Source organism: Aotus nancymaae, unplaced genomic scaffold (assembly GCF_030222135.1).
Source record: "Aotus nancymaae isolate 86718 unplaced genomic scaffold, 86718_ANA_hifiasm-v0.15.2.pri h1tg000018l, whole genome shotgun sequence".
NCBI classification, from domain to species: domain Eukaryota; kingdom Metazoa; phylum Chordata; class Mammalia; order Primates; family Aotidae; genus Aotus; species Aotus nancymaae.
In genome coordinates, this window is record NW_026988430.1 from 23,523,695 (window position 1) to 23,547,299 (window position 23,605).

The 23,605-nt window shown below is 50.6% G+C and overlaps 3 protein-coding genes across 5 annotated transcripts in view; all 3 read left to right on the forward strand.

Annotated features, from left to right (window-relative positions):
• Positions 1 to 4,205, forward strand: part of GGNBP2 (gametogenetin binding protein 2) — a 44,288-nt gene extending 40,083 nt beyond the window's left edge. For both annotated transcript variants that reach the window (XM_021674663.2, XM_012445514.2), the window contains exons 10-13: positions 263 to 388; positions 470 to 618; positions 1,709 to 1,957; positions 3,565 to 4,205. In XM_021674663.2, coding sequence (XP_021530338.1) covers positions 263 to 388; positions 470 to 618; positions 1,709 to 1,957; positions 3,565 to 3,768 — 728 coding nt within the window. In that variant the 3' untranslated portion in view covers positions 3,769 to 4,205. The remainder of the gene's footprint in view (positions 1 to 262; positions 389 to 469; positions 619 to 1,708; positions 1,958 to 3,564) is intronic.
• A 2,262-nt stretch (positions 4,206 to 6,467) lies between these two features.
• DHRS11 (dehydrogenase/reductase 11) lies at positions 6,468 to 15,065 on the forward strand. Of its 2 annotated transcripts, XM_012445546.2 has the most exons (7): positions 6,468 to 6,745; positions 9,598 to 9,807; positions 12,422 to 12,516; positions 13,182 to 13,311; positions 13,942 to 14,034; positions 14,236 to 14,301; positions 14,424 to 15,065. In XM_012445546.2, the coding sequence occupies exons 1-7, from the start codon at positions 6,599 to 6,601 to the stop codon at positions 14,463 to 14,465; spliced, it is 783 nt and encodes a 260-aa protein (XP_012300969.2). In that variant the 5' UTR covers positions 6,468 to 6,598; the 3' UTR covers positions 14,466 to 15,065. The 2 variants fall into 2 exon arrangements, with proteins under 2 accessions (XP_012300969.2, XP_021530337.1); XM_021674662.2 differs by lacking the exon at positions 13,942 to 14,034 and having other exon boundaries at positions 6,599 to 6,745.
• Positions 15,066 to 15,153: 88 nt separating this feature from the next.
• MRM1 (mitochondrial rRNA methyltransferase 1) lies at positions 15,154 to 21,847 on the forward strand. The gene is made up of 5 exons (XM_012445545.2): positions 15,154 to 16,636; positions 16,836 to 16,929; positions 20,578 to 20,710; positions 20,809 to 20,928; positions 21,148 to 21,847. Exons 1-5 carry the CDS (start codon positions 16,095 to 16,097, stop codon positions 21,309 to 21,311), a joined length of 1,053 nt encoding a protein of 350 aa, XP_012300968.1. The 5' UTR covers positions 15,154 to 16,094; the 3' UTR covers positions 21,312 to 21,847.
• Positions 21,848 to 23,605: the final 1,758 nt, after the last annotated feature.

Genomic DNA, 23,605 nt, shown 5'->3' on the forward strand with positions numbered 1-23,605 from the left:
TTAGTCAGATACTTAATGTTTCCTTTTTCTTTATGTTCTTTGACATATTTTTTGACAAAAACAAAAAAAAATGGTAAATTCCTAATCATATTTTCATTATTTAATTTGCTTTCTACTTTAAAAAAAAATCCTTCATTGGAAATGTTCTACTTTAAATAAGCCATTAATTATGAGATTTTTCTGTGGTTTCCAGTGGGTTCACTCTTTATCCTAACAGGCTTATTGGTATGTTAATTGTAGCTCTCATTTGATTTATTCTCAGGCTTATCTCCACACTGTAATGGTAGTGATTGTGGATATTCATCTAGCATGGAAGGGAGTGAAACAGGTTCTCGGGAGGGTTCGGATGTTGCTTGCACTGAAGGCATTTGTAATCATGATGAACACGGTAGGTTCACATTAAGTTTCCCAGTTATTTCTACTACATGGCTGACTTAAGAGCATAAGTAAGGATTATTGATTTCTGCAGGTGATGACTCCTGTGTTCATCACTGTGAAGACAAAGAGGATGATGGTGATAGTTGTGTTGAATGTTGGGCAAATTCTGAAGAGAACAACACAAAAGGAAAAAATAAAAAGAAGAAAAAGAAAAGCAAGATACTGAAATGTGATGAACATGTAAGTGTCGTAACTTGTAATTCTTAAACCTTTGCTGTTGAGGAAAGAACGTGCATTTTCCTTGGAGTGGCATGGATTTACTTTTTTTAGAATGAGTACTTTATGCACTTCCATTGGTTACTCATCTTGTGAGAGTGTGTGTTGTAGGGAGAGAGAGATGTGGTCATTTGTCCAACAGTCCTTGTGAGTCATAAATTCACTTCTTCTTTTTATTCTTTTAAATTTGTAAGCTATGTAATCTTAAAACAATTAGTTTAGTCCCTATCATATTAAATTCTATGAAGGTGAAGTGAGTGTGTATTGGCAAGTGTGGCATAGTGTCTAGTGCGTAGTAACTGCCCAGTAAATGAATGCCAGCTACTGCTATTACTTAGTATTCCTTCTAAAGGTTTAATACAATGTCAGGATTTTTTTATTTTCTTATTTTATTTTTTAGATGAAGTCTTACTCTGTCGCCCATGCTAGAGTGCAGTGGTGTAATCTTGGCTCACTGCAACTTCTGCCTCCCAGGTTCAAGCGATTCTCCTGCCTCAGCTTCCCGAGTAGCTAGGATTAGAGGCGCAAGCCACCATCGCTGGCTAATTTTTGTGTTTTTAGTAGAGACGGGGTTTCACCATGTTGGCCAGGCTGGTCTTGAACTCCTGACCTCAAGTGATTCACCTGCCTTGGCCTCCCAAAGTGCTGGGATTACAGGAGTGAGCCACCGAGCATGGCTTTTTTTTTTTTTTTTTTTTTTTAAAAGAATAATTGCTGACCAGGTGTGGTGGTTCATGCCTGTAATTCCAGCACTTTGGGAGGCCAAGGCGGGCGAATCACCTGAGGTCAGGAGTTTGAGACCAGCCTGACCGACATGGAGAAACCCCATCTCTACTAAAAATACAAAGAATTAGCTGGGTGTGGTGGCACATGCCTGTAATCCCACCTACTCGAGAGGCTGAGGCAGGATAATTCCTTGAACTCGGGAGGCAGAGGTTGCAGTGTGCCTGGCAACTCCAGCCTGGGCAATAAAAGCAAAATTCGGTCTCAAAAAAAGAATAACTGCTATTATTTCATGCCTTTTAACCTGTGAAATCTTTTGTTATGGTATCAGATCCAGAAGCTTGGAAGCTGTATTACAGATCCAGGTAATCGAGAGACCTCAGGAAATACCATGCACACAGTGTTTCACCGTGACAAGACCAAAGATACACATCCTGAAAGCTGTTGCAGCTCTGAAAAGGGTGGGCAGCCACTGCCTTGGTTTGAGCATAGAAAAAATGTACCACAGCCTGCAGAACCTACAGAAACATTGTTTGGTCCCGATGCTGGAAAAGGTGCCAAGAGCTTAGTTGAACTCCTTGTAAGTATTCCATGAAGTCTTATTGTACATCATTGTTCAGGAATGGGGTGAATATGGGAGGGGATAGTATTTGAGGGCTTAAGGTAGGTAGTGGAAGGAAGCTTTTAAGAAATTAAGGGGGCCAGGGTTGGTGGCTCACACCTGTAATCCCAGCACTTTGGGAGGCTGAGGTGGGCAGATCACAAAGTCAAGGGGTCAAGACCAGCCTGGCCAATATGGTGAAACCTTATCTCTACTAAAAATAAAAAAAAATTAGCCAAGCATGGTGGCACGCCTATAGTCCCAGCTACTTGGGAGGCTGAGGCAGGAGAATCGCTTGAACCTGAGAGGTGTAGGTTGCAGTGAGCCAAGATTGCACTACTGCACTCCAGCCTGGCAACAGAGCAAGACTCTGTCTCAGAAAAAAAGAAAGAAAGAAAGAAAGAAATTAAGCATAGTGTTTCCTTATTCTTTGGGGACTTCATTTCTGCTCTTCCACTTACGGTTTATACAACTACTCTGGAACACGTTTCCATGGCCGCCACTTTCTCAGTAGAAGATGTTACAGGAACTCCTTGAGTTACAGTGGGGTTACATTCCAGTAAACCCATTATAACTCATAAATATTGCTGAGTTGAAAATACATTCAACACCTCAATAAACCCAGTGTAAAGTAAAAAAAATTCCGAGTGCAACCATTGTAAGTGAGGACCGTCTATAGTTGGGAGAAAAGATAGAGGTAGCATTTTGTTCAGGAGTCTGCCTCCTTGAAGCAGGTTACTGTAAGCAAACTTGGCCTTTCTGATTGGCAGTTTATGGTAGCCACCCTTCCAGACCAGAAAGAATATACTTTCTGAACTAGCATATACTATGCTTTCTTTTAGGTGTCATGTAGGATAAGACTGCAATTCCTGAGACGTTTTACCTGTTTCCAACTGATCCAGTGCATAGTGTAGGGGTGGCCCTTGGAGGAGGGGAAGAGGGAGAAGAGTGGTGTTTTTTCCATTAGAGTCCTGATGACCAAATCCTTGGGAATACTAGTTTTTTGTTTTTGAGGAGTCTTGCTCTGTCGCCCAGGCTAGACTGCAGTGGTGCAGTCTTGGCTCACTGCAGCCTCTGCCTCCCAGGGTCAAGTGATTCTCGTGCCTCAGCCTCCCAAAGTGCTGGGATTACATGTGTGAGCCACTGCCAGTATAAGTTTAATGTTTAAAGTTTTAATGGTTGTAAAAGTTTAATGCTGATGCTGTGTAACTTATTTCTTAAGTTAAAAATGGTTGTCTTTAGTTTGTAAATGTTTATTAGAGATGGATGTTTCGTGGTAGGGCTAGCTAGAGATAAGTCTAGCTACTTAAAATGTGGTGTAACTAGTTGTAACATCTTTATTTTTTTAAGGCCAAGGTATGATGGTAGTTTGCTAGGCTCATAGGCTTCTAGGAGAAATTATAGATTCCAGGTACTTTGTTAGACAAATGACATGATGCTTATTCTGCAAACACTCCACTTAATGGCTTTATGTGACTGAATTGGAAACTAAAAAGCTAGACTGCTTTAATTTTTAGCTGTCCTCCTCCATCACATAGCATTTTGCATTCTTAAGTCATAGTCTTAACCACTGCTTTAATTTACAGGTTGAGTCTGAATGTACTTCAGATGAGGAAAGCTTTATCTCACAAGATGAAATACAGTCATTTCTGGCTAATAACCAGTCTTTCTACAGCAATAGAGAACAATACCGACAGCATCTGAAGGAGAAATTTAATAAATACTGCCGCTTAAATGATCACAAGAGGCCCATTTGTAGTGGCTGGTTGACAACGGCTGGAGCAAATTAAATAAATAAAATAGCTCTGTCTTTCAATGAAACACTCATGATGACTACTGCGCCTTCTCTTTCGAAAAACTCTTAATTTAGTGACTTACGGCAAAATTTTATCTTAAATGTGATTCTTTCTTGTTTTGGGAGACAGTGGAGGTGTCCTCATTAGTTTGTTCTTTCTTCAGGCTTGTGTCTTTAGTTGCGTGGCTGCACAGGCCTGCCATATGATTTAAGCCATCTCTTTTCATTAAATGTTTCTCTTCCTGTGAGACTTACTAAAGCAACTTAGTGGCAAAAAGTAATGTTATACTTATAATTCTGTACAGAAATGACAATGAGCTGAATATATGGTTTTACAAAGTAGACATCCACTTGCAAAATGTTTGGATGTAATGTTAAAGCGCAATGTGCAAAATTTAAAATAAAGAATATTTATTAATACGCACAGTAAAATTTGGTGTACATGTTTCTACTTGATGTATGGCAGTACTTTAGTATTTGCCACTTGTGGACTTGGTGCTTGGCTAGTGTTGATGGTAGGAAAAGGATGAGACACAGATGCAGATTGTTGAAGACAAAATTCTTCCTTTGATGAGAATTGACAACTGAGAAAAGCAGTTTCCAGTCTTTCTCGTTTGAAGAGATAAATTTGCTGCAATACCTTTCAATACTTGCTAGCACCTTACTTTCCCATGAGACTTTAATTGCTTAATACGTAAAGTTCCCTAATACATACACAAAGTACTTCTGAAATTCAGAGGTTCATATTGACCTAGAAGAATAAAAACAAAACTTGACAGAATTTCAACCAAGGGCTGCCTGATAAGTAATTGCTCAACATGTAAGACTGGGATCAGAAGGCTGCACTGAGAGCTAACCACATTATGGGCTAAGTGCATGTGAGGTTCAGCCTTATCTGGTGTCCAGTAACAAAGTCACTGTGGTCTTACAGTTTACTGCTGTCACAGCTGTTGGCACTGAAGGAGAGAGTTCCCCCCCCCCCCAGGAGTAGCATGATGCTTAGAAATTTGTGTCTACATGTTTATAATACTTGGTGGCAGCATACAAATCGTGGGACAATCCTTCTGTGCAATGGAGGTGGAGTGAATTTTATATGCTGTTTAGATTTCAAGTGGGCAGCAGCAGAAACTTGGATTGAATTTTTATAGTCTGTGCCGTTTCTTGGATCCACCACCTGAGTTGTCTTTCAAACCTAAATGTTGTATAGGAATGGGCAGAGGTAACAGGATTCCTCTCAGATCCTTTTTCATTTCATCCAGAATCTATAAAAACATGACTGTGGGTCTTCCACAGCCCTTGGCTCAGAGGCGAATCCCCTCTTCACCGTTACAGTCAGATGTTCTTTTGAGATCCCTAAAAGCAAAGGCTGATTTAGTTTAGTTTTAATCTTTGCCCTTGGGGCCAAACACAGGATAGGCAAATGAATGTTTTTGAATGAATAAACCAGCCACATTCACTGCTTACTCCATTGTTGGGCAGGAGTCAGGTTTATTCAAAGATGCTTTTTCTTTAAGAGGATGGCTATATTACGCAGTTTTCAGCACTTTTTAGCAAAGTGAGCTCTACTCTGAACAAGACCAACAACCCAAGAAGCGATAATGGTGTGAAGACTATTTAGAAGCACATCACTGGCCTAAAACTGGACTGCCTGTGGTCCAAACCATGCTTCAGCACATCAGTATATTCATCTTTAAGATACTAGTATGGCCGGGTGCGGTGGCTCACGCCTATAATCCCAGCACTTTGGGAGGCCAAGACCATCCTGGTCAACATGGTGAAACCCCGTCTCTACTAAAAATACAAAAAAAAAAAAAAAAAAAAAAATTAGCTGGGCATGGTGGCGCACGCCTGTAGTCCCAGCTACTCAGGAGGCTGAGGCAGGATAATTGCTTGAACCCAGGAGGCGGAGGTTGCGGTGAGCCGAGATCGTGCCATTGCACTCCAGCCTGGGTAACAAGAGCGAAACTCCGTCTCAAAAAAAAAGATACTAGTATGTGCCAAGAGAGGTTGTGCAGATTAGTTACTATATTTAAAGTGCCTGCTACACAGTAAGCAAGAAATGTTAGATACTGTTTTAATCTTTGGCATATATCATGATACATTTGCTACAGTGGGGGAGGGGTGAGCATGGGGGTCTAGGGCAGTTGGACACAGTGGGCCATTTAGGGACAGAATCCTCCAGTACACGTGTACTTGGGAGTGTTTCAGTTCTCTGTGGCTAGTAAAGCCAAGAGATCAGGCAGGGTGAGCGAGTCCTTCCCAAGGTCACCCAGCGTTGATGGCGGAGACACTCGGCGTTTTATGGGCCGAATCCCTTTTCAAAAGCCACCGGCGGCTTTGGGAGAGTGTTGGAGTCACCTTAAGTACCCTTAATTCCTCATCCTGGCATTAGGGTTCAGGAGTAGGGAAGGGAGACTAAGCGGGATGCTTGAGTATGCGCCCTCGCGGCTGGAGGAAGCCCCCGCTAAACCTCGGTTTTCCTGCCCGCAAAGAGAAGCCCACTCGGGTGAAGCGGCGCCGCCAGCTGCACGGAAGCTCCAGCGCAGCCGGGTTTCCTTGCGCGGGGACCGGGCGGAAGGGCGGAAGGGGCGGGGACCTCCTGCAGTGGGCGGGGCGGCCGGGCCGCGGCGGCCTCCGACTGGATGCGGCGGGTCGCCCGGGGCCTGAGGGTGGAGTCCCAGCCGGAGGCTGGCCGGGACGCTGGCGGTTCGCGGCGTAGGTCGGACGCGATCAGGTCGGCTGCGGCGGCCGGAAAGCGGCCGGGCGTCAGTTCCTTGACCCCGGTGCCGGGCTCGCCCAGCGAGGCAAGCGGGCGGCGCGGGCCCATGGCCAGACCCGGCATGGAGCGGTGGCGCGACCGGCTGGCGCTGGTGACGGGAGCCTCAGTGGGCATTGGCGCGGCCGTGGCCCGGGCCCTGGTCCAGCAGGGACTGAAGGTGGTGGGCTGCGCCCGCACCGTGGGCAACATCGAGGTGAGGCCAGGCCGGGCCGGGCCGGGGGCGGGGACGCCGCGGGCGGGTCGTTTCCGCGGGGTCGGGCTCACTTGCCCGCCACGCCGGGGTCCTTTGCTCTAGTCGGGGCGGCCTCTCGGATCCCTTAAGGCAGGCTTCCCCCTTCGCCCAAGTCTCGTCTTTGAAGGAGCCGTTTCCCCTGACAACACCTGCTCGAGTTACAATTCTCCGACCCGGGCATCTCCCCTCCCGCCCCTCGCGTCTGCTCAGGGTATTGGCCAGAGGAAAGGGGAAGCTCGGGGGTGGTGGTCTCTCCCCTGTGGCCTTCTCGCCCCCTGTGGCTAAGTGGGCCTGGGGCGAGAAAGGTTGCTGCCTCTGGTCCCCAGAAGTCACCCACCAAGCAGGGTAAGGTGGCTGGCCAACCAGATGAGCAAGAGCTAGAGGTTTTATTCTGACCCAGGACTGATGGTGGGGTTGGGGTGGGAGCTTTACTGAAGAGCCTCAGCCCCGCCCCCTCGCCGTAGGGATAACCTATGCCCTGTGGCATGAGGAATGAATGGAATATTCATTCGTGGGCCTTACTTCACTCTCCTTGGGGGCACAGAGTGGGTGAAATAGGCTGGAAAGCTTGAGAGGATAAAGCAGCCTGGAAGTCCTTACTTTTCTCTTGATACGGGGTTGGGAGCCCTCAGAGCTCAGAGAACAATCAAGATGGCCATTTTGGAGTAGGGAGGAATTTCTGTCCTAGGTGCTCTCTGGATGTGCCCTGCTAGCTCACACTCAGTGTTGGGCTAGTCCTCAGCTGCAGGGCTTTATCTCCACCGTGCTCAAAGTCCCCAGGCAGTGGAAAGGGTAAGGAAGCCTTGGGTGGGGGCACAGGGAGAAGGTATACAGGAAGGAGGACTGTCCCCTCCCCTGCTGCTGACCAAAGGTACACTTTATAACCCAGATAATCCCAAGGTCACCTGGCTCCATCATTGCCCCACTCTGCCCTCCCTTTATCCTATCCTGAGGAGCTCAGGACCCAACCCCAGCCTTGGAGCCCAGAGGATCAGTCCAGGATTAAACAACCAGATTCCCTAATTCTGAAGCCACTCTTGCCTTGTCACCCACTCCCCTACTGCAAGCTAGCCAGGAAGGGGGGGGCCGAGCCCCAAGGGGATCCCCAGGCTGGTCACTCAGTCCCAGGGAGACTGTGTCTGAGAGGAGAATGCCCCTGTTGTGAGGGAGTGACATGATTTTGTAGATCATTACTGAGGGGAGGTGGGAGATCAGGGGCACAGGTGGGGCAACAGGAAGGCAGTGACAAGGAGAAATCCATTCTGAGCCCATCCCTTCTGGCTTTCCCATGGTGGGAATTTTGAGTCTAGAGGAAGAAGTGGGAAGATGTGTGCCAGGGGAGGGGACAACTGCAGGCTTCCTTACCCACAGTGGGCTTTGATTGATTGATTGATTCGTTGATGTTGAAGCAGAATTTGGGTACTAGCTTCCTACAGAGAAAACTCCTGTTTCCTGAAGTGATCAAACATGGGTAAAATCTGGTGAAGTGGGGTTTCTGAGTCTCAGAGGACTATACCTTTTGAACTCACAGAAAGTTAAAGCAAAAAAGAATGTCCCAAGACACCCAATCCAGTCCATTATTCCTGGATGGGCTTGGGTGGAGGAAGGGGCTCCAGGCCAGAGCAGCTGGCCAAGCTGGCCTTCCTCTAGGGCAGCCTGCACCCCCTCACCCTCGCCCACTTGTACACAGTCACCTTCACAAGACTCAAGTGCTCAGTCACTGGCTTCCAAGCAAGTCCACAGAGCGTGTTTTCTTCCTGTTTCTGAATGTCAGCTTCCCCCTGGGGTGCCTGTCAGTGGCTCTGCTTCCTCAGGTCTCTCTCAGCATGCTGAGGGCCTGGAGATGCACAGGGGGTGCCCAGTGGCACCTGCCACCTGACTTGCCTCATAGGCTCCTGAGAAACCATGGAGGGGAGGGTGGTGCACCAGGGCTCAGAGAGAAAGACTCTGTCCTGACTTTCTGACCCCTCCTTTAGGTAGGGAGAGGAGATTGGCAGCTGGGCTTGGTTGAAAGGCATGTGTGAGAACTCTGAGCCAGCTGGCCGCAGTTTGCGAGGGGAGGGAAATATTTCAGAGATGAGGGACTGGCTGGCACAATGCAGGAGAAGAGGCTGGGTTAACCAGTCCAGTGACTCTCGGCACTGGTGGAGAAGCGTGAAGTGGCAGAGAGGTACATCTTATCTATGGGCACGAGAGGTGTTCCTGTTGGGGAAGAGGCAGAAAAGAGAGAGCACTCCATTCCCTAGATCTCTGGCCCCTGCTCCACCCAGAACCTGAGTTCATTTATTTATTCGAGACAGAGTCTTGCTCTGTCACTCAGGCTGGAGTGCAGTGGGGTAATCTCAACTCACTGCAACCTTCATCTCCCGGGTTCAAGTGATTCTTGTGCCTCAGCCTCCCAAGTAGCCACCACTCCCAGCTAATTTTTGTATTTTTAGCAGAGATGGGGTTTCACCAAGTTAGCCGAGGCTGGTATCGAACTCCTGACCTCAAGTGATCCACCCTCCTTGGCCTCCCAAAGTGCTGGCGTTACAGGCATGAGACATTGTGCCCAGCCAGAACTTGAGTTTATAGTAAGGTTTCTCCATTGATCACAACCTTTTCCCTACATCACTCAGGGAGTGCTGTCACCCCTTGGACTTTGACCAAAGAGGACAAACTTAGGGGATGGGCAGTCCAACATCTCCATGGTTGAAAGGCAGCTGCCAAAGGAGTGTGTTTTAAGAGTGTGGTGGGGATGGGGGTCTGATGCTGGCTGGGGAGCTGTGGGCATGAGCTGCTCACCCTAGTCAGACCCTTGTTGGGTTTCATAGGAGCTGGCTGCTGAATGTAAGAGTGCAGGCTACCCCGGGACTTTGATCCCCTACAGATGTGACCTGTCAAATGAGGAGGACATCCTCTCCATGTTCTCGGCTATCCGTTCTCAGCACAGTGGCGTAGACATCTGCATCAACAATGCTGGCTTGGGCCGGCCTGACTCCCTGCTCTCAGGCAGCACCAGCGGTTGGAAGGAGATGCTCAATGTAAGAGCTCCAGGCCTCCATCTTCCAGGTGGAGGGTGGAGAGGAGGGTGGGGAGCCAGGGGTTTGTGAACCAGAGGGCTGCTGGGGACGGGACATCTAGGAAGAGGGAGTTTTGGGTTCCCACCTGGGGCATCTTGACTCTCTCCTGGCTTATTGCCCTACCAGAGGGATAGGGATTGGATGAATGGCCATATCAGCTCTTCTCTTCTTTGAGCCCCTGGAGGTAGTTCTTTTTTTTTTTTTTTTTTTGAGATGGAGTCTTGCTCTGTCACTCAGGCTGGAGCGCAGTGGCATGATCTGTGCTCACTGCCACTTCTGCCTCCTGGGTTCAAGCTATTCTTCTGCTTTAGCCTCCCGAGCAGCTGGGACTACAGGCACCCACCATCATTGCCCGGCTAATATTTTTGTATTTTTAGTAGAGACAGGGTTTCACCATGTTGACCAGGCTGGTCTCGAACTCCTGACCTCAGGTGATCCTCCCACCTCAGCCTCCCAAAGTGCTGGGATTATAGGTGTGAGCCACTGCACCTGACCTGGAGGTAGTTCTTCTTAAAGTCTAGACTGATTTCCTTGTGTTGGAAGAAAGACTGTTAGGGGAGAGAACTGCTGACTATTGAATGTTTCCCACGTGTCAGCCCTGTGCTGGGTGCTTGGGAATGTGATGTTACGGGAAGAAAAGGAAGAGAGAGACGAGATGATATTCTTACCCAGCCTCACTAATAACTATGTGACTTCAGGTAGGTTAGTTACCTTCTTTGAGCTTTAGTCTTGTCACATTTAATTGGGATGAACACACCTCTATCATCTGTATCTGAGGTCACAAATTCCAATGTCCCCTGGAGCCAGGTAGATACATAGAGGAGTGAGGGAGGTCAGGTGGGGTCTGCAGTGTGTGGGAAAGCACACAGCCACTGCTCAAATCCAGCATAGTTGCTGTATGGTGGCGTGGGCCCAGTGTGGCCTGATCTTATGATTTCTTTGAGAGAAGTGGGGAGTCTGATTTTATGTGACACCCCCCCGACTTCCATTCACTAAAATGTCAGCTTCATGAGGGCAAGGATTTTCATCTGTTTTATTCTCTGGTATAGCTTGGTCCCATAAGCACTCAAAAGATAATTACTGAGTAAATGAAACTTTCCAATACATGTTGGAATGGTATTTAAAATGTTTTGAAACCATGCACAGGCCACATCTAGCTTTCAGGACATGGGTTTCCAATTTCTGGACTGTATGATGGGGTGATAGTAGGATATGAAAGTATCCTGAGAAGTTGAAAGCAGTGTGTGAATGGGATGTTCTTTTCTCCCCACGATCCTTTCATATCTGCTGACAGTAGACTCAGCACCTCATAGATGCTTGGGCCTGGAAATGAAGCCATGTACATGAAGCCTTCAGCCTTCTTAGAGATCAGAGTCATGGTCCTTACCCATAGCACATGGGTCTCAATCTGGACCTCAACTTGCCCATCTGTAAAATGAGGGACTTACATTAAATTCCTACAGCTCCTTTCAGCTCGAACATTATTTAAGTTTATTAGGATCATCCTATAAGGCATCTTCTCTTTCCCCGCCCCGATCTCCTAGACCTGGGAAGTTTACTCACTTGGTCCCAGGGGACCTGTTTCTCCTACTCTACCTGCCCTCAGGGGCTGAGTTCTCTGCCTCACAAGCCCACATGGCCAAGCAGATGAGAAACAGGGCTGGAAACCTCCCTGTCCTGGTACCCATCTCTTCCTAATGCCACGAACACCAAGGCAGGTTCATACCAGCGGTGTTCTGAGAAACATCAAATCTCCTGCTGACTCCCTCTCTTTCCTAGAGGGGATGCCTGAGGACCTGCTGAAAGCTTTATCTCTGCTTGTCCTTTGGGTGAGGCTAATGGGTGGGGCTGTGCAGGTGCTTTACAGTAGACACACCTTCAGGCCTCTGCCCCCTGAAGGGTGGGGATGTGGAGGTCACTTCTGCCAGGGGAGTAGGAGTGGCAATTTACCCGACCCTCTAGAGTCTCCGTGCCTAGTCTTTTAGATGGAACCCAGGTTAAAGGAAGGCATAGAAAGAAGGAGGGTCAGGCCTTCTCTGCTCCACTTGTCATCTCCAGGGAGGGGATGGGGAAGGAGCAGAGAGTAGCTGGGGAAGGTGGGGATGTGCCGGAGGAGAGAGATTTGTAAGCCATTTTGGTAAGGATTTTGAGCTGTTTAGGAGGGAGCAGGGCCAGAGACTCTGTTGCAGAGAAAAGAGTAGGGTATTTGGGGAAGAAATGGAAATGATTCCCTATGGAATTAGAGGGTCTGTGCTACTGTTCTCAGAGGAGATGGCCAAGACAGAGTCTCCTGGGTTAGGAGTGGGTTTGAGGGGTTTCCATTCTTGTTTGCAGGAACTTAGGCGGTCAGCCAGGTGAGGAGCTACCTCTGCTATTAAATGGGGGTTGCAGCTTTAGGGGGAGGGGCATCTCGTGTAGAAGACAAGGCACCCTGTGCCTGTGGCTGGTCTCTGTGAGGACCTGGACATTGTTTTAGAATGCCACACTGCCCCCTTGGCCCCCAGCACTCTTTGGCTCCATCACTTGCTCAGTTGGGCCTGAGTGGAGATACCTCATTGCCCTCCCTGGCCTGCAGGTGAACGTGCTGGCCCTCAGCATCTGCACACGGGAAGCCTACAAGTCCATGAAGGAGCGGAATGTGGACGATGGGCACATCATTAACATCAATAGGTGAGGGCAGGTGGCCAATGGGTACCACTCACCCTCCAGGCTGGGTAATATGCTGCAGCTTACCTGACCTCTTTGGACCTCAGTTTTCTTGGTGGGAAAATACAGATTTAATACCTAAATGGCACAATTATGGTGAGGGAAAGAATAATGTTGTCAAGTATCAGCCTCAGGTTGGCTGGAATGGGCAGCTCAGCCCCCTCCTTCTATAGCTGAAGCCTGGACCCTCTCCTGGGACTGAGTGCCTCTATTCCTCAGGCCTGGGGATAAACCCCACTTCATGGCACAAAGAAGGACTATGTACAGTGTCTGCCACTGGGGAGCCCCAGTCTGAGGTGGGACATAGCCTCTGCCTGCCCTGAGATGTCCCAGTAGAACCATATCAGTGAACATACAGATTAGATGGAGAGAGTTTTGACATTCTGTACCACCAGGAGAGTGCGTTCTGTGGTCAGTGTAGGGACGACTTCCAGGAAAAGGAGGGTTTTCCGAAGCTGCTTGAATAACCAAAATTAGATGAGTGAGCTGTGGGATGGCCACTAGAGGTCCCCTTTAGAAGGCTTCCACTGTGGGCGTCTGGGTGCTGGGGGTGACCCGGTATGGCAGGGACACTGCTGGTCTCCCTGGAGCTTCATTTTCTCCTCTTTTCCCTTCCTCCCCCCACCCAGCATGTCTGGCCACCGAGTGGTCCCCCAGTCTGTGACCCACTTCTATAGTGCCACCAAGTATGCCGTCACTGCGCTGACAGAGGGACTGAGGCAAGAGCTTCGGGAGGCCCAGACCCACATCCGAGCCACGGTGAGGCTGTGGCCTAGCCCTGGTGGGGACGGGGTGGGCGCAGGCCCTCCTCATCCACACACACCGTTCAGAAACCCATGTTCAGAATGTGCTGCTTAGAGCTCCTCAGAGTGGACTGGGCACAGAACTGGGTGCTGCTGCTCTCGGCATGGCCCTGTACAGTCCTTCAGTTTCCTCATTTCACTGATCCAGGAGCCAAAGACCAGACTTAGACTTTGAGCTGGGAGGGGGGTGACCTGAGGGTACACTGTGGGAAAGTAAGGAACTGTGGGAAACCAGGTGCACAGTGGCTAGAAACTGGGACTCTGGGCTCTTCCCTTGAAGGCCTTGTGATTGTGAGTCACTGAACCTCTCTAAGCCTTGGCCCTCACTTGTAAAAAGGAGATGATGACTGTCCCTTAAAAGGGACACTTTTTGGTAAAATGTTTACCTGACATACGGGAAAGGCTCTGTAGATGGTAGGTATCATGTGGTCTCCGCCAGTGGCAGCTTTGGAGGGAGGAGGCAGCTGCCGGATGCCGGGAAGCCATCACTGTGAAGCTGGGGCCCTGTGGCCTCCATCCTCTCCCCTCAACCTCCCCAAGGCCTGGCAAAGCTCAGCCCCTGAGCAGGCCCTCTCTGTTGGCCCAGTGCATCTCTCCAGGTGTTGTGGAAACACAATTCGCCTTCAGACTCCACGACAAGGACCCTGAGAAGGCAGCTGCCACCTATGAGCACATGAAGGTGGGGCCTCCCTCTGGGCCTGGTGAAGCCACTGACTCCCTAAATGAAGGCAGAGGGAACCCGGCCTTCAGATTCCACCCCTCCAGCCTTTTTGGCTCCTCCTAGAGGGTTGGGTGGGTGTGTGGATGCTGCAGAGCTCAGTGGTAGGAGGGAACTGAGTCCATTCTGTCCTGTCTCAACCTATTCCCCTGGTGCTCTCAGTGTCTCCAACCCGAGGATGTGACCGAGGCTGTTATCTACGTCCTCAGCACGCCCCCACATGTCCAGGTGAGTCCGGCCCTGACTATCCACTCACTGGAGGAACCCAACCAGCCCCAGAGGAAGGAAGCAGGGAGCCCTGCAGGGCCAGGGAGAGTGTCCCAGGGCCTCATGCCTTGTGCCTTCCACAGATCGGAGACATCCAGATGAGGCCCACGGAGCAGGTGACCTAGTGACTGTGGGAGCTCTTCCTTCCCTCCCTACCCCTCATGGCTTGCCTCCTGCCTCTGGATTTTAGGTGTTGATTTCTGGATCACTGGATACCACTTGCTGTCCACACCCCGGCCAGGGGTTAGAAAATTTGTCTGAGATTTTTATATCCGCTTGTCAAATTGCTTCCATTGTAAATGTGAAAAATGGGCTGGGGAAAGGAGGTGGTGTCCCTAATTGTTTTACTTGTTAACTTGTTCTTGGTCCCCCTGGGCTCCTTGGCCTTTTTCTGCTCTCAATCTCTTCCCTTTGACCTGGGAAACGGGTTGTGGCCAAAATCCCCCCGATCTTCTTGCACCTCAACTTCTGCGGCTCAGGGCTGGGGTGACAGAGGGAGGCCCTCACCTTATATCTGCGTGGTTATCCAGGGTTCCAGACTTCCTCCTCTGCCTGCCCCACTGCCCCCTCTCCCCCTTCTCTTCCTCCTTCTCAGCTCTCCAGCCCAATCTTGGCTTCTTGTCCCCTTGTGGGGTCATCCCTCCACTCTGACTATGGCAGCAGAACACCAGGGCCTGACCCAGTGAATTTCATGATGATCATTAAAAAAGAAAAATCACAACCAATGTGCCTTGGCTTCAGGAGTGTCTTTCCATTCTTTCTCATTCTCTGTGATCAGGGGTGCTCGTGTCTCAGAATTTCTTCCAGGTAGGTGGGAAGCTGGGTGGATTAGGGGCCTCACTCATGGGAGTACGGATTACCTTAAGTAGCAGGAATGCATTTGTTTGGGCCTTGAAAATGTGTAGTAGTTTGACAAAGACAAAGAGAAAACAGTCTGTAAGACTGAGAGGCCTGGAAGAGGATGCAGTGCTGTGCGAACAGCACAGAACTTAAGCGCAGGAGCAAGATGGAGCTGAAGAGGCAGCTCCTTCCTGCCTTCCTGGATCACTGGGGGAGTGAGTGCTGCACAAAAGAGTCTGGCCATTACCTGTGGGACGGGGGCATCAGTGGGCTTGTCAGCAGGGACACGACAGGCTCAGAGTCACTTAAAAAGAGAATCAGCGGCCCGGGATAGGAAGTGGCTGTTGGGGTCCTCCTGCGGGCTAGTGAGAAGTTCTGGGAAAAATCACCAGCGCCGGGATGTGGGGAGGGAGGCAAAAGACTGAATTGGTTGACCAGGAAGGCCAAGCCATCTCCTTAAAGTGACCTTCTCTGTGCGTGGGTGAATGCAGTCCCCAGCCTCCTGGGACCTCGAAGGGTACAGGAAGCAGCCAGTAGTAGGGCAGCTCAGCCTGCAGCACCGTCTCCCACGCCCGCCGGAATGCGGTGGAACTCGCCGCTCCTCTAGCCCTGTAGGAGGTGCTATGGTATCAGCCTGGCGACCGCGCATGCGCAAAAAAAAAAAACCTCCAGGAAGGGGCGGGGCCTCCCTAACCCGGAAGCGAATGAACCCATGTGGGAGCCTGAGAGGGGTGTTCGTAGCTTGGTAGTCTAGTTGTAGGTAATTTGGGCTGTTTGTTCCTGTCCGAGAGAGCTCGGCGGAGGCAGCTGTCGAGTACCCTTCACCCCTGTGTTGGCACCCTGGAAGCGAACTCTGGCGGGGGTTACCCCTCCCGGGGACGCAGCAGGGGGCGAGTCCCCGGCTGGAGTGCGCCATGGGACTGCTCTCAACCGTCCGGGGCGCGACCTGGGGTCGCCTCGTCACCCGTCATTTCGCCCATGCAGCGCGGCGTGGGGAGCGACCTGGTGGGGACGAGCTAAGCCGCTTGTTGTTGGATGACCTGGTGCCGACCTCGCGGCAGGAGCTTCTGTTTGGCCTGTCCCCTTGTCTCCTGGCTCTGCGGGCCGCCCGCCGCTACGTGGCCCGGCTCCTGCTCCAGGCGGGTAAAGCTGGGCTGCAGGGGGAGCGGGCCGAGCTGCTCCGTATGGCTGAGGCGCGGGACATTCCAGTTCTGCGGCCCAGACGGCAGAAACTGGACGCAATGTGTCGCTACCAGGTCCACCAGGGTGTCTGCATGGAGGTGAGCCCCCTGCGGCCCCAGCCTTGGACTGAGGCCGGGGAGGCGAGCCCAGGCGACGACCCCCAGCAGTTGTGGCTCGTCCTCGATGGGATCCAGGATCCCCGGAATTTTGGGGCTGTGCTGCGTTCCGCTCACTTCCTCGGAGTGGATAAGATCATCACCAGCCGGAGAAACAGGCACGGACGTCCCCCTTTTCCATGTGCCCCAACTTGGAGACGCAGCTGAGTTCCTAAGCACCTTGACCCTTGGGTGATCCCTTAGCCAGACTTAAATGTCCCAGAACTCTCACCCCGCTAGCCCTTGGGAGCCCGGGGAGGGTAGGGAGCCGGGCTTGAGATGGTCCATCCTAATGCGGGGAACGGGGAAACCTTGCAGCTGCCCGCTCACTCCAGTAGTCAGCAAGGCCAGCGCGGGGGCTATGGAGGTGATGGACGTATTCTCCACTGATGATCTCACCGGATTTTTACAGGTAATGAGGGGCAAGAGGGGAAAGAGCAGATATGAGCCCAGCGCAGCCTCTTCAAGGGGACGCAGCTAGCAGTTGGTAGGGGAGAGAAAGGGGCATGTTGACATCGCTTCCTTCGGCCTTCTAAATCCCTCTGGGGAGGGAAGGGTTCTGGAGTTTTTAAAACGACAGATGGAGTACTATCTGAATTCTCCTAGCGTTGTTCCGTTTCCTGCACCCCTTCCCCAGGTATGCATCACTTTGCCTCTTCTGTAAGTCAGCCTCAGTGTCTCCTTGCCTACTAGGTCGGGCTTCATTCAGTAAATGCATTTTGTTCAGCTGTGGGGAGCTGGTGGACAGGAGACCTGAGTCCATCCAATAGGGACACAGCTTGAAAGGATCTTTGAACAAGGAGACCTTTATGCCATTAATATCTAGCAAGCGACAAACCTTGGAAACCCCTCTCCCAGGCGTCTTCATCTGTGCTTCCCTCGCTGGACACAAGGGGGCAGTATTGCTCCACATATGGAATCCCCTCTGACCAAAGCGCTTCCCAGTCCCACCCCATTTGTGGGTGAGAAATTTCCCTCTTAAGAAGCAGGAGAGCTCTGGGACGTGTCTAGAACGATGCTATCCAATAAAAATATAGTGAGAGCCACATATGTAGTTTTAGCTTTTCTAGTAACTACATTGAAAAGTAAAAAGAGACAGATGACATTTTAAATAAATTGTATCCAGTATATCCAAAATAATATCTATTTAACATGTAATCATTTTAATTATTATTGATATTAATTTTTTGAGAGAGAGTTTTCACTCTCATTTCCCAGTTCACTGCAACCTCTGCCTCCTGGATTCAAGGGATTCTCCTGCTTCAGCCTCCCAAGTAACTGGAATTACAGGCACATGCCACCACACTCGGCTAATTTTTTTCTTGTATTTACTAGAGATGGCGTTTCACCATGTTGGTCGGGCTGGTCTTGAACTCCTGACAAGTGATCTGCTTGCCTTGGCCTCCCAAAGTGTTGGGATTACAGGCGTGAGCCACTGTGCCAGCCTTTTAAAAATATTAATGAAATATTTTACATTCCTTTAAAAATTATTTTACATATAATGCATCTCAGTTTGAGTTAGCCACCTTTCAATTGCTTAATAGCCACATGTAGCTAATGGCTACTATATTGAGCAGCATATCTCCAGAAGCATTTTTTGGCTTCCCCTTTATGTAGGGAGCCCCTTTCTCCAAGCCTGATAGGAGATGAGGTTCCTTCTCTTCACTTTCAGCTCCTGACCAGGTAGTGTCTGAAAACACAGAAACACTGCAGAACACCTCTGCAGAAACACTGGAGCATAAGCTCCAGTCATCACATCTCCCTACTGTCATCAGCATCTGGCCTGGAGAGTGTCGTCCACCTGTTGCTATGGAAGAGCTGGAGGTGTCCCACGCAGGGACCTGTGCTGGGGCCCTGTCCCTTTCTGCCTACTCACAGACACTACTCTAGCAATTTTTCTCCCCTCTCCTGCATCATCCACTTTTCTCTTACACTCTCTTCAGCATGCAAACAAACATCCCCCTCTCACTCTCTTGATCTCATAGCAATCAGCCCCTCCTGTCACACTGAATCCAAGGCCTTGTCAGGGTCACCAGTGGCCTCCATGTTGCTGGATTCCAGGGTCCGTGCTCAATTCTTTTCTGACTTGACTCATCTGCAGCATCTGGCACAGCTGACCACTCCTTCCTCCTTGAAACACTCTTCGCCTGCTTTCCTTCTGCTTCACCATGTCCCCTCTGAGAGACATTTTTAGTATTTCCTCCTCAACCCCCTGACATCTGAGTATTAGCATTTCCTAGAGTTTAGTCCTAGGATATCTTGTTTTGTTGTTGTTAAGAGATGGGGTCTTGGCCGGGCGAAGTGGCTCACACCTGTAATCTTAACACTTTGGGAGGCAGAAGCCGGTGGATCACCTGAGGTCAGGAGTTCGAGACCAGCCTGGCTGATACGGTGAAACCCCGTCTCTACTAAACCCAGGAGGCAGAGGTTGCAGTGAGCTGAGACCGCCACTGCACTCCAGCCTGACAGAGCAAGACTCTGTCTCCAAAAACAAAAAAAAGTTAGGTTTGAAATGCCCACCTCACAGCAAAACAACAACAGCAGCTGTGGAGTGGGCAAGTAGAGGAGTGAATCTGGAACTCGGAAGCGCGGTCCAGCCTAGAATATACAGTTGGCGGGGGTGGGGGGTTGAATTCAGATAGTATTTAAAGCCATGAGACTAGATGAGACCAACAAGAGATCAACATATATGGAAAAGAGATCCAGGGCCAGGTGAGGTGGCTCACGCCTATAATCCCAGCACCCTGGGAGAATAAACAGGAGGAATTCTTGAAGCCATGAGTTTGACACCAGCCTGTGCAACCTCGTCTCTACAAAAAAAAAAGAAAAAAAAAGCAAAAGAAAAAAATTGGGTGCAATGGTGTGTGCTCGTATCCTCAACTACTCAGGAGGCTGAAGTGGGAGGATGGCTTGAGCCAAGGAATTCGAACACTGTACTGAGCTGTGATTGTGCCACCATACTCCAGGCTGGACAACACAGCAAGACCCCATCTCTCTTTTTTTTTATTTTTTGAGATGGACTTTAGCTCTTGTTGTTCAGGCTGGAGTGCAATGGAGCAATCTCAGCTCACTGCAACCTCCGCCTCCCGGAATGCAGCAACATGGAGGCCATTGGTGACCTTGACAAGGCCTTGGATTCAGTGTGACAGGAGGGGCTGACTGTTAGGAGATCAAGAGAGTGAGAGGGGAATTCAAGCAATTCTTCTGCCTCAGGATCCCAAGTAGCTGGGATTACAGGCATGTGCCACCACACCCAGCTAATTTTGTATTTTTAGTAGAGATGGAGTTTCTCCATGTTGGTCAGGCTGGTCTCGAACTCCTGATCTCAGGTGATCCACCCACCTCGGCCTCCCAAAGTGCTGGGATTACAGGTGTGAGCCACCAGATCTGGCTGAAGATTTTTTTTTTTTTGAGATGGGGTCTCACTCTGTCACTCAAGCTGCAGTGCAGTGGCACAATCTCAGCTCACTGCAACCTCCGCCTCCCGGTCTCAAGAGATTCTTGTGTCTGAGCCTTTTGTGTAGCTGGCATTACAGGTGCCCGCCACCAGTCCTGGCTAATTTTTGTATTTTTAGCAGAAATGGGGTTTTACCATGTTGGCCAGGCTAGTCTTGAACTCCTGACCTCAGGTGATCTGCCTGCCTCAGCTTCCCAGAGTGCTGGGATTACTGGCTTGAGCCACAGTGCACGGGCTCTGATGAAGATTTGATGAATTAGAATATGAGGGCCAGGCGCGGTGGCTGACGCCTATAATCCTAGCTCTGGGAGACCAAGGCAGGAGGATCGCTTGAACCCAGGAGTTCCAGACCAGCCCGGGGAACATGACGAAACCCCATCTCAGAAAAAAAAACAAATTCAAAAACTAGCTGGGCATGGTGGCAAGTGCCTGTAGTCCCAGCTACTTGGGAGGCTGAGGCAGGAGAATCGCTTGAACCCAAGAGGCAGAGATTGCAGTGAGCCAAGATTGTGCCATTGCACTCCAGCCTGGGCGACAGAGTGAGACTCCGTCTCAATGTCTTGAAACAAAAGATAGAACGTGATATCTTCTTCCCCATTTCAGACCAAAGCCCAGCAGGGCTGGCTTGTGGCTGGCACGGTGGGCTGCCCAGGGCCCAAGGTTCCCCAGTCCTCCGAGATCCCCATCACGAGCTCCTTGGAGTTCCTCTGGGATCGGCCTACTCTCCTTGTGCTGGGTAAGTGGATGTCCCTGCTTTTCTTTGCCCAGATTACATTTCCTGAGCAATTGGGTGTCCAGCTGGGCAGCCCTAAACCTCGGCCCCATGCTCTACAGGGAATGAGGGCTCAGGTCTGTCCCAGGAGGTGCAGGCCTCCTGCCAGCTGCTCCTCACTATCCTGCCCTGGCGCCAGCTGCCTCCTGGATTTGAGTCCTTGAACGTCTCTGTGGTTGCAGGTGCGTCTTGTCCCCCTTCCCTTTCCTCTCCCCCTAATCACACAGGTGGGATTGGATTCCCTCCAATCGCATTTGCCAGCTGTCTCTGTGCCTCAGTTGCTTTATGTGCAAAATGGGGAAAATACATCCTGTTGATGAAATGAGGGGCTGCCTGGCACATGTCTAGTCTCCAGACATCCTCCTCCTCTGTCTGTCTGCCTGTTCCTTGTGTCTGTGCAGGAATTCTTCTTCACTCCATTTGCAGCCAGAGGAAGGGTTTCCCCGCAGAGGGGAAGAGAAGGCAACTTCTCCAAGACTCCCAAGAACCCTCAGCCCGATCCGAAGGACTCAGCGTGGCTCAGCACCCAGGGCTGTCTTCAGGATCAGAGAAAGAAGCAAAATGAGGGCTGAGGCGGACTGTCCGCGACGTGCACGTGCTGGAGTCAGGGACTGCCCACCTGCATCGCCTGCTCCAGTGTGCGGGAGTCTCTGCCTGAGTGTGCACCAGGCCCATGTCTATTGACCACAGTCTGCGCGGGGAAGGGGACTGCTGTGGAGGCCAGAGGAAGCTGTTTCCTGTTGTGTTGTTGGACCTGTAGTAGGATATGGTAGTTTGCTGATTTCCATGATGGGCTAGCATGGAGGGAATCTGTCCTCCCATGCCCTGCCTGGAAGTCGGGGGGAGGTCTAGACACCTGCAGGGAGGCAGGCAGCCCAACCCAGGGACCCTGTTCCTCTGGAACCGGTCGTTGCCGAATGTGTGTGTGAGGATGTGGGGGGTGGAGAGGGCGGGGCCTCGATGTGGGGTAGACAGTGCGCACGCACAGGGCCACACATGGCCCCCACCGCAGAGCCCTGAGCGCAGGCCTCATCTTCCTGTGCCTCGCGACCTCGGCACCTATCTCAGGGTTGTGAGGCTCCAATAAAACGTCAGTCAGCACGTGGGCGATTCTGGCCTATTCCTCCATTAGGTGGCAGCCTCGCTCTTCTGTCCAGTCTTCAGGCCGCTTCCACAGCCACCTTGCAGGGAGACTCCCGGCGGCAGCCCCATGAGAGGCGAGGGGAAATTAGCAAACACCTCCCACCCCACTGGGAACCCTACGGGTGACTGAGTCAGTTCCCCTCAAGGGGAGGACCTGGGGGCAGGCTTGCCGTGGATTGTACAACCGAGACAGATTTGGCGCTCCTCCCCTCTGCTCCCACAGAAGCAGTAGGAGCCGGCAGTGTGCGTGACATAGAAATGTTTGTCTTGGCGGCACATTGGAACCACCTGGCCTGCTTTGAAAAAAAAACCCAACGCTGACACCAGAGAGCCTGACATGATGGGTGTGGCACGACCTGGCATCCGGCTGTCGAAAGCGCCACCATTGGTCTCACATGCAGCCAAGGCTGAGAACCACTAGGGCAGGTGGCCTCTACTTTCGCACCCCTGACATTTTGGGCTGGAGAATTCTTTGTTGTGAGAGCCGTCCTGCACACTGTAGGATGGCTTCTGGGAGACAAAAATCACCCCTCCTGGAGCCTGGCTTCAGAGGGTAGCAACCCCGAAATTGCAGTCCTGACTGCTATGTGACTTTCGGCAGGCTCCTCACCCACCTGGGCACACCTGGGCCTCTGTGTCCTCCTGGGCGAAAGGGGAGTCATCCTACCTTCCTGGATTTTTGGGAGAATATGGAGGGCAACAGGAACTCGGTGGCTCATATGAGTTAGGTACTCAATACATGGTACTCCCCTTTTCTCTGTAATCCATCTGCAATGGAGTTTTCTCAGAATTCTAATGGCGATGCCAATTTAGAGCAACACTTGAAGTTGTTTTAAAAAGGGCCTAAGCTCGCTTTTTTTTTTTTTTTTTTTGAGACAGGGTCTCACTCTGTCACTCAGGCTGGAATGGGGTGATGTGATCTCAGCTCACTGCATCCTCTGCCTCCAGGGTTCACGGCGATTCTCCTGCTTCAGTCTTCTGAGTAACTGGGACTACAGATGCTCCACCATGCCTGGCTAATTTTTATATTTTTTTGGTAGAGACAGGGTTTTACTGTATTGGCCAAGCTGGTCTCAAACTCCTGGCCTCAAGAGATCCTCTGCCTCACCCTCCCAAAGTGCTGGTATTACAGGCATGAGCCACCGCACCTGGCCTAGGAAGGGCCTAAGATCTTTTTAAAGTCAAAGTTACTCCTCAAGAAAGAGGACAGAATCCCTTCATCAACTCCACTGATCACCCTGTGATCAGTGTGAGCTCCCTGCCCTTGACTACCACGCAGGCTCTGACCCATCCCTGCTTCGTTCTTGGCCAAGAGCCTAGTGTAGTGACGTTTCACTTCAGCTTGTCATTGGGGTCAAGGAGGAGGATATTTTTAAGATTTCAGAAGCCCAGAGGCACCTGACTGATTAAATCAGAATCCCTGGAGGAGCCATGTGTTGGGTTTTTTTTTTTTTCTTTTTTTTTGAGATGAAGTCTTGTTCTGTTGCCCAGGCACAATCTCGGCTCACTGGAACCTCCATCTCCTGGGTTCAAACAATTCTCCTGTCTCAGCCTCCTGAGCAGCTGGGATTATAGGAGTGCACCACCACACCCAGCTAATTTTTGTATTTTTAGAAGAGACGAGGTTTTGCCATGTTGACCAGGCTGGTCTTGAACTCCCTGACCTCAGGTGATCTGTCTGCATTGGCCTCCCAAAGTGCTGGGATGACAGGCGTG

Coding starts and splice junctions, on each gene's coding strand:
- DHRS11 (XM_012445546.2), top strand. CDS start 6,599: ATGGCCAGACCCGGCATGGAGCGGTGGCGCGACCGGCTGGCGCTGGTG. Junction 9,808..12,421: donor GTTGGAAGGAGATGCTCAAT/GTAAGAGCTCCA, acceptor CCTGGCCTGCAG/GTGAACGTGCTGGCCCTCAG. Junction 14,035..14,235: donor CCACCTATGAGCACATGAAG/GTGGGGCCTCCC, acceptor TGGTGCTCTCAG/TGTCTCCAACCCGAGGATGT.
- MRM1 (XM_012445545.2), top strand. CDS start 16,095: ATGGGACTGCTCTCAACCGTCCGGGGCGCGACCTGGGGTCGCCTCGTC. Junction 16,637..16,835: donor ATCACCAGCCGGAGAAACAG/GCACGGACGTCC, acceptor GAAACCTTGCAG/CTGCCCGCTCACTCCAGTAG. Junction 16,930..20,577: donor ATCTCACCGGATTTTTACAG/GTAATGAGGGGC, acceptor TCCCCATTTCAG/ACCAAAGCCCAGCAGGGCTG.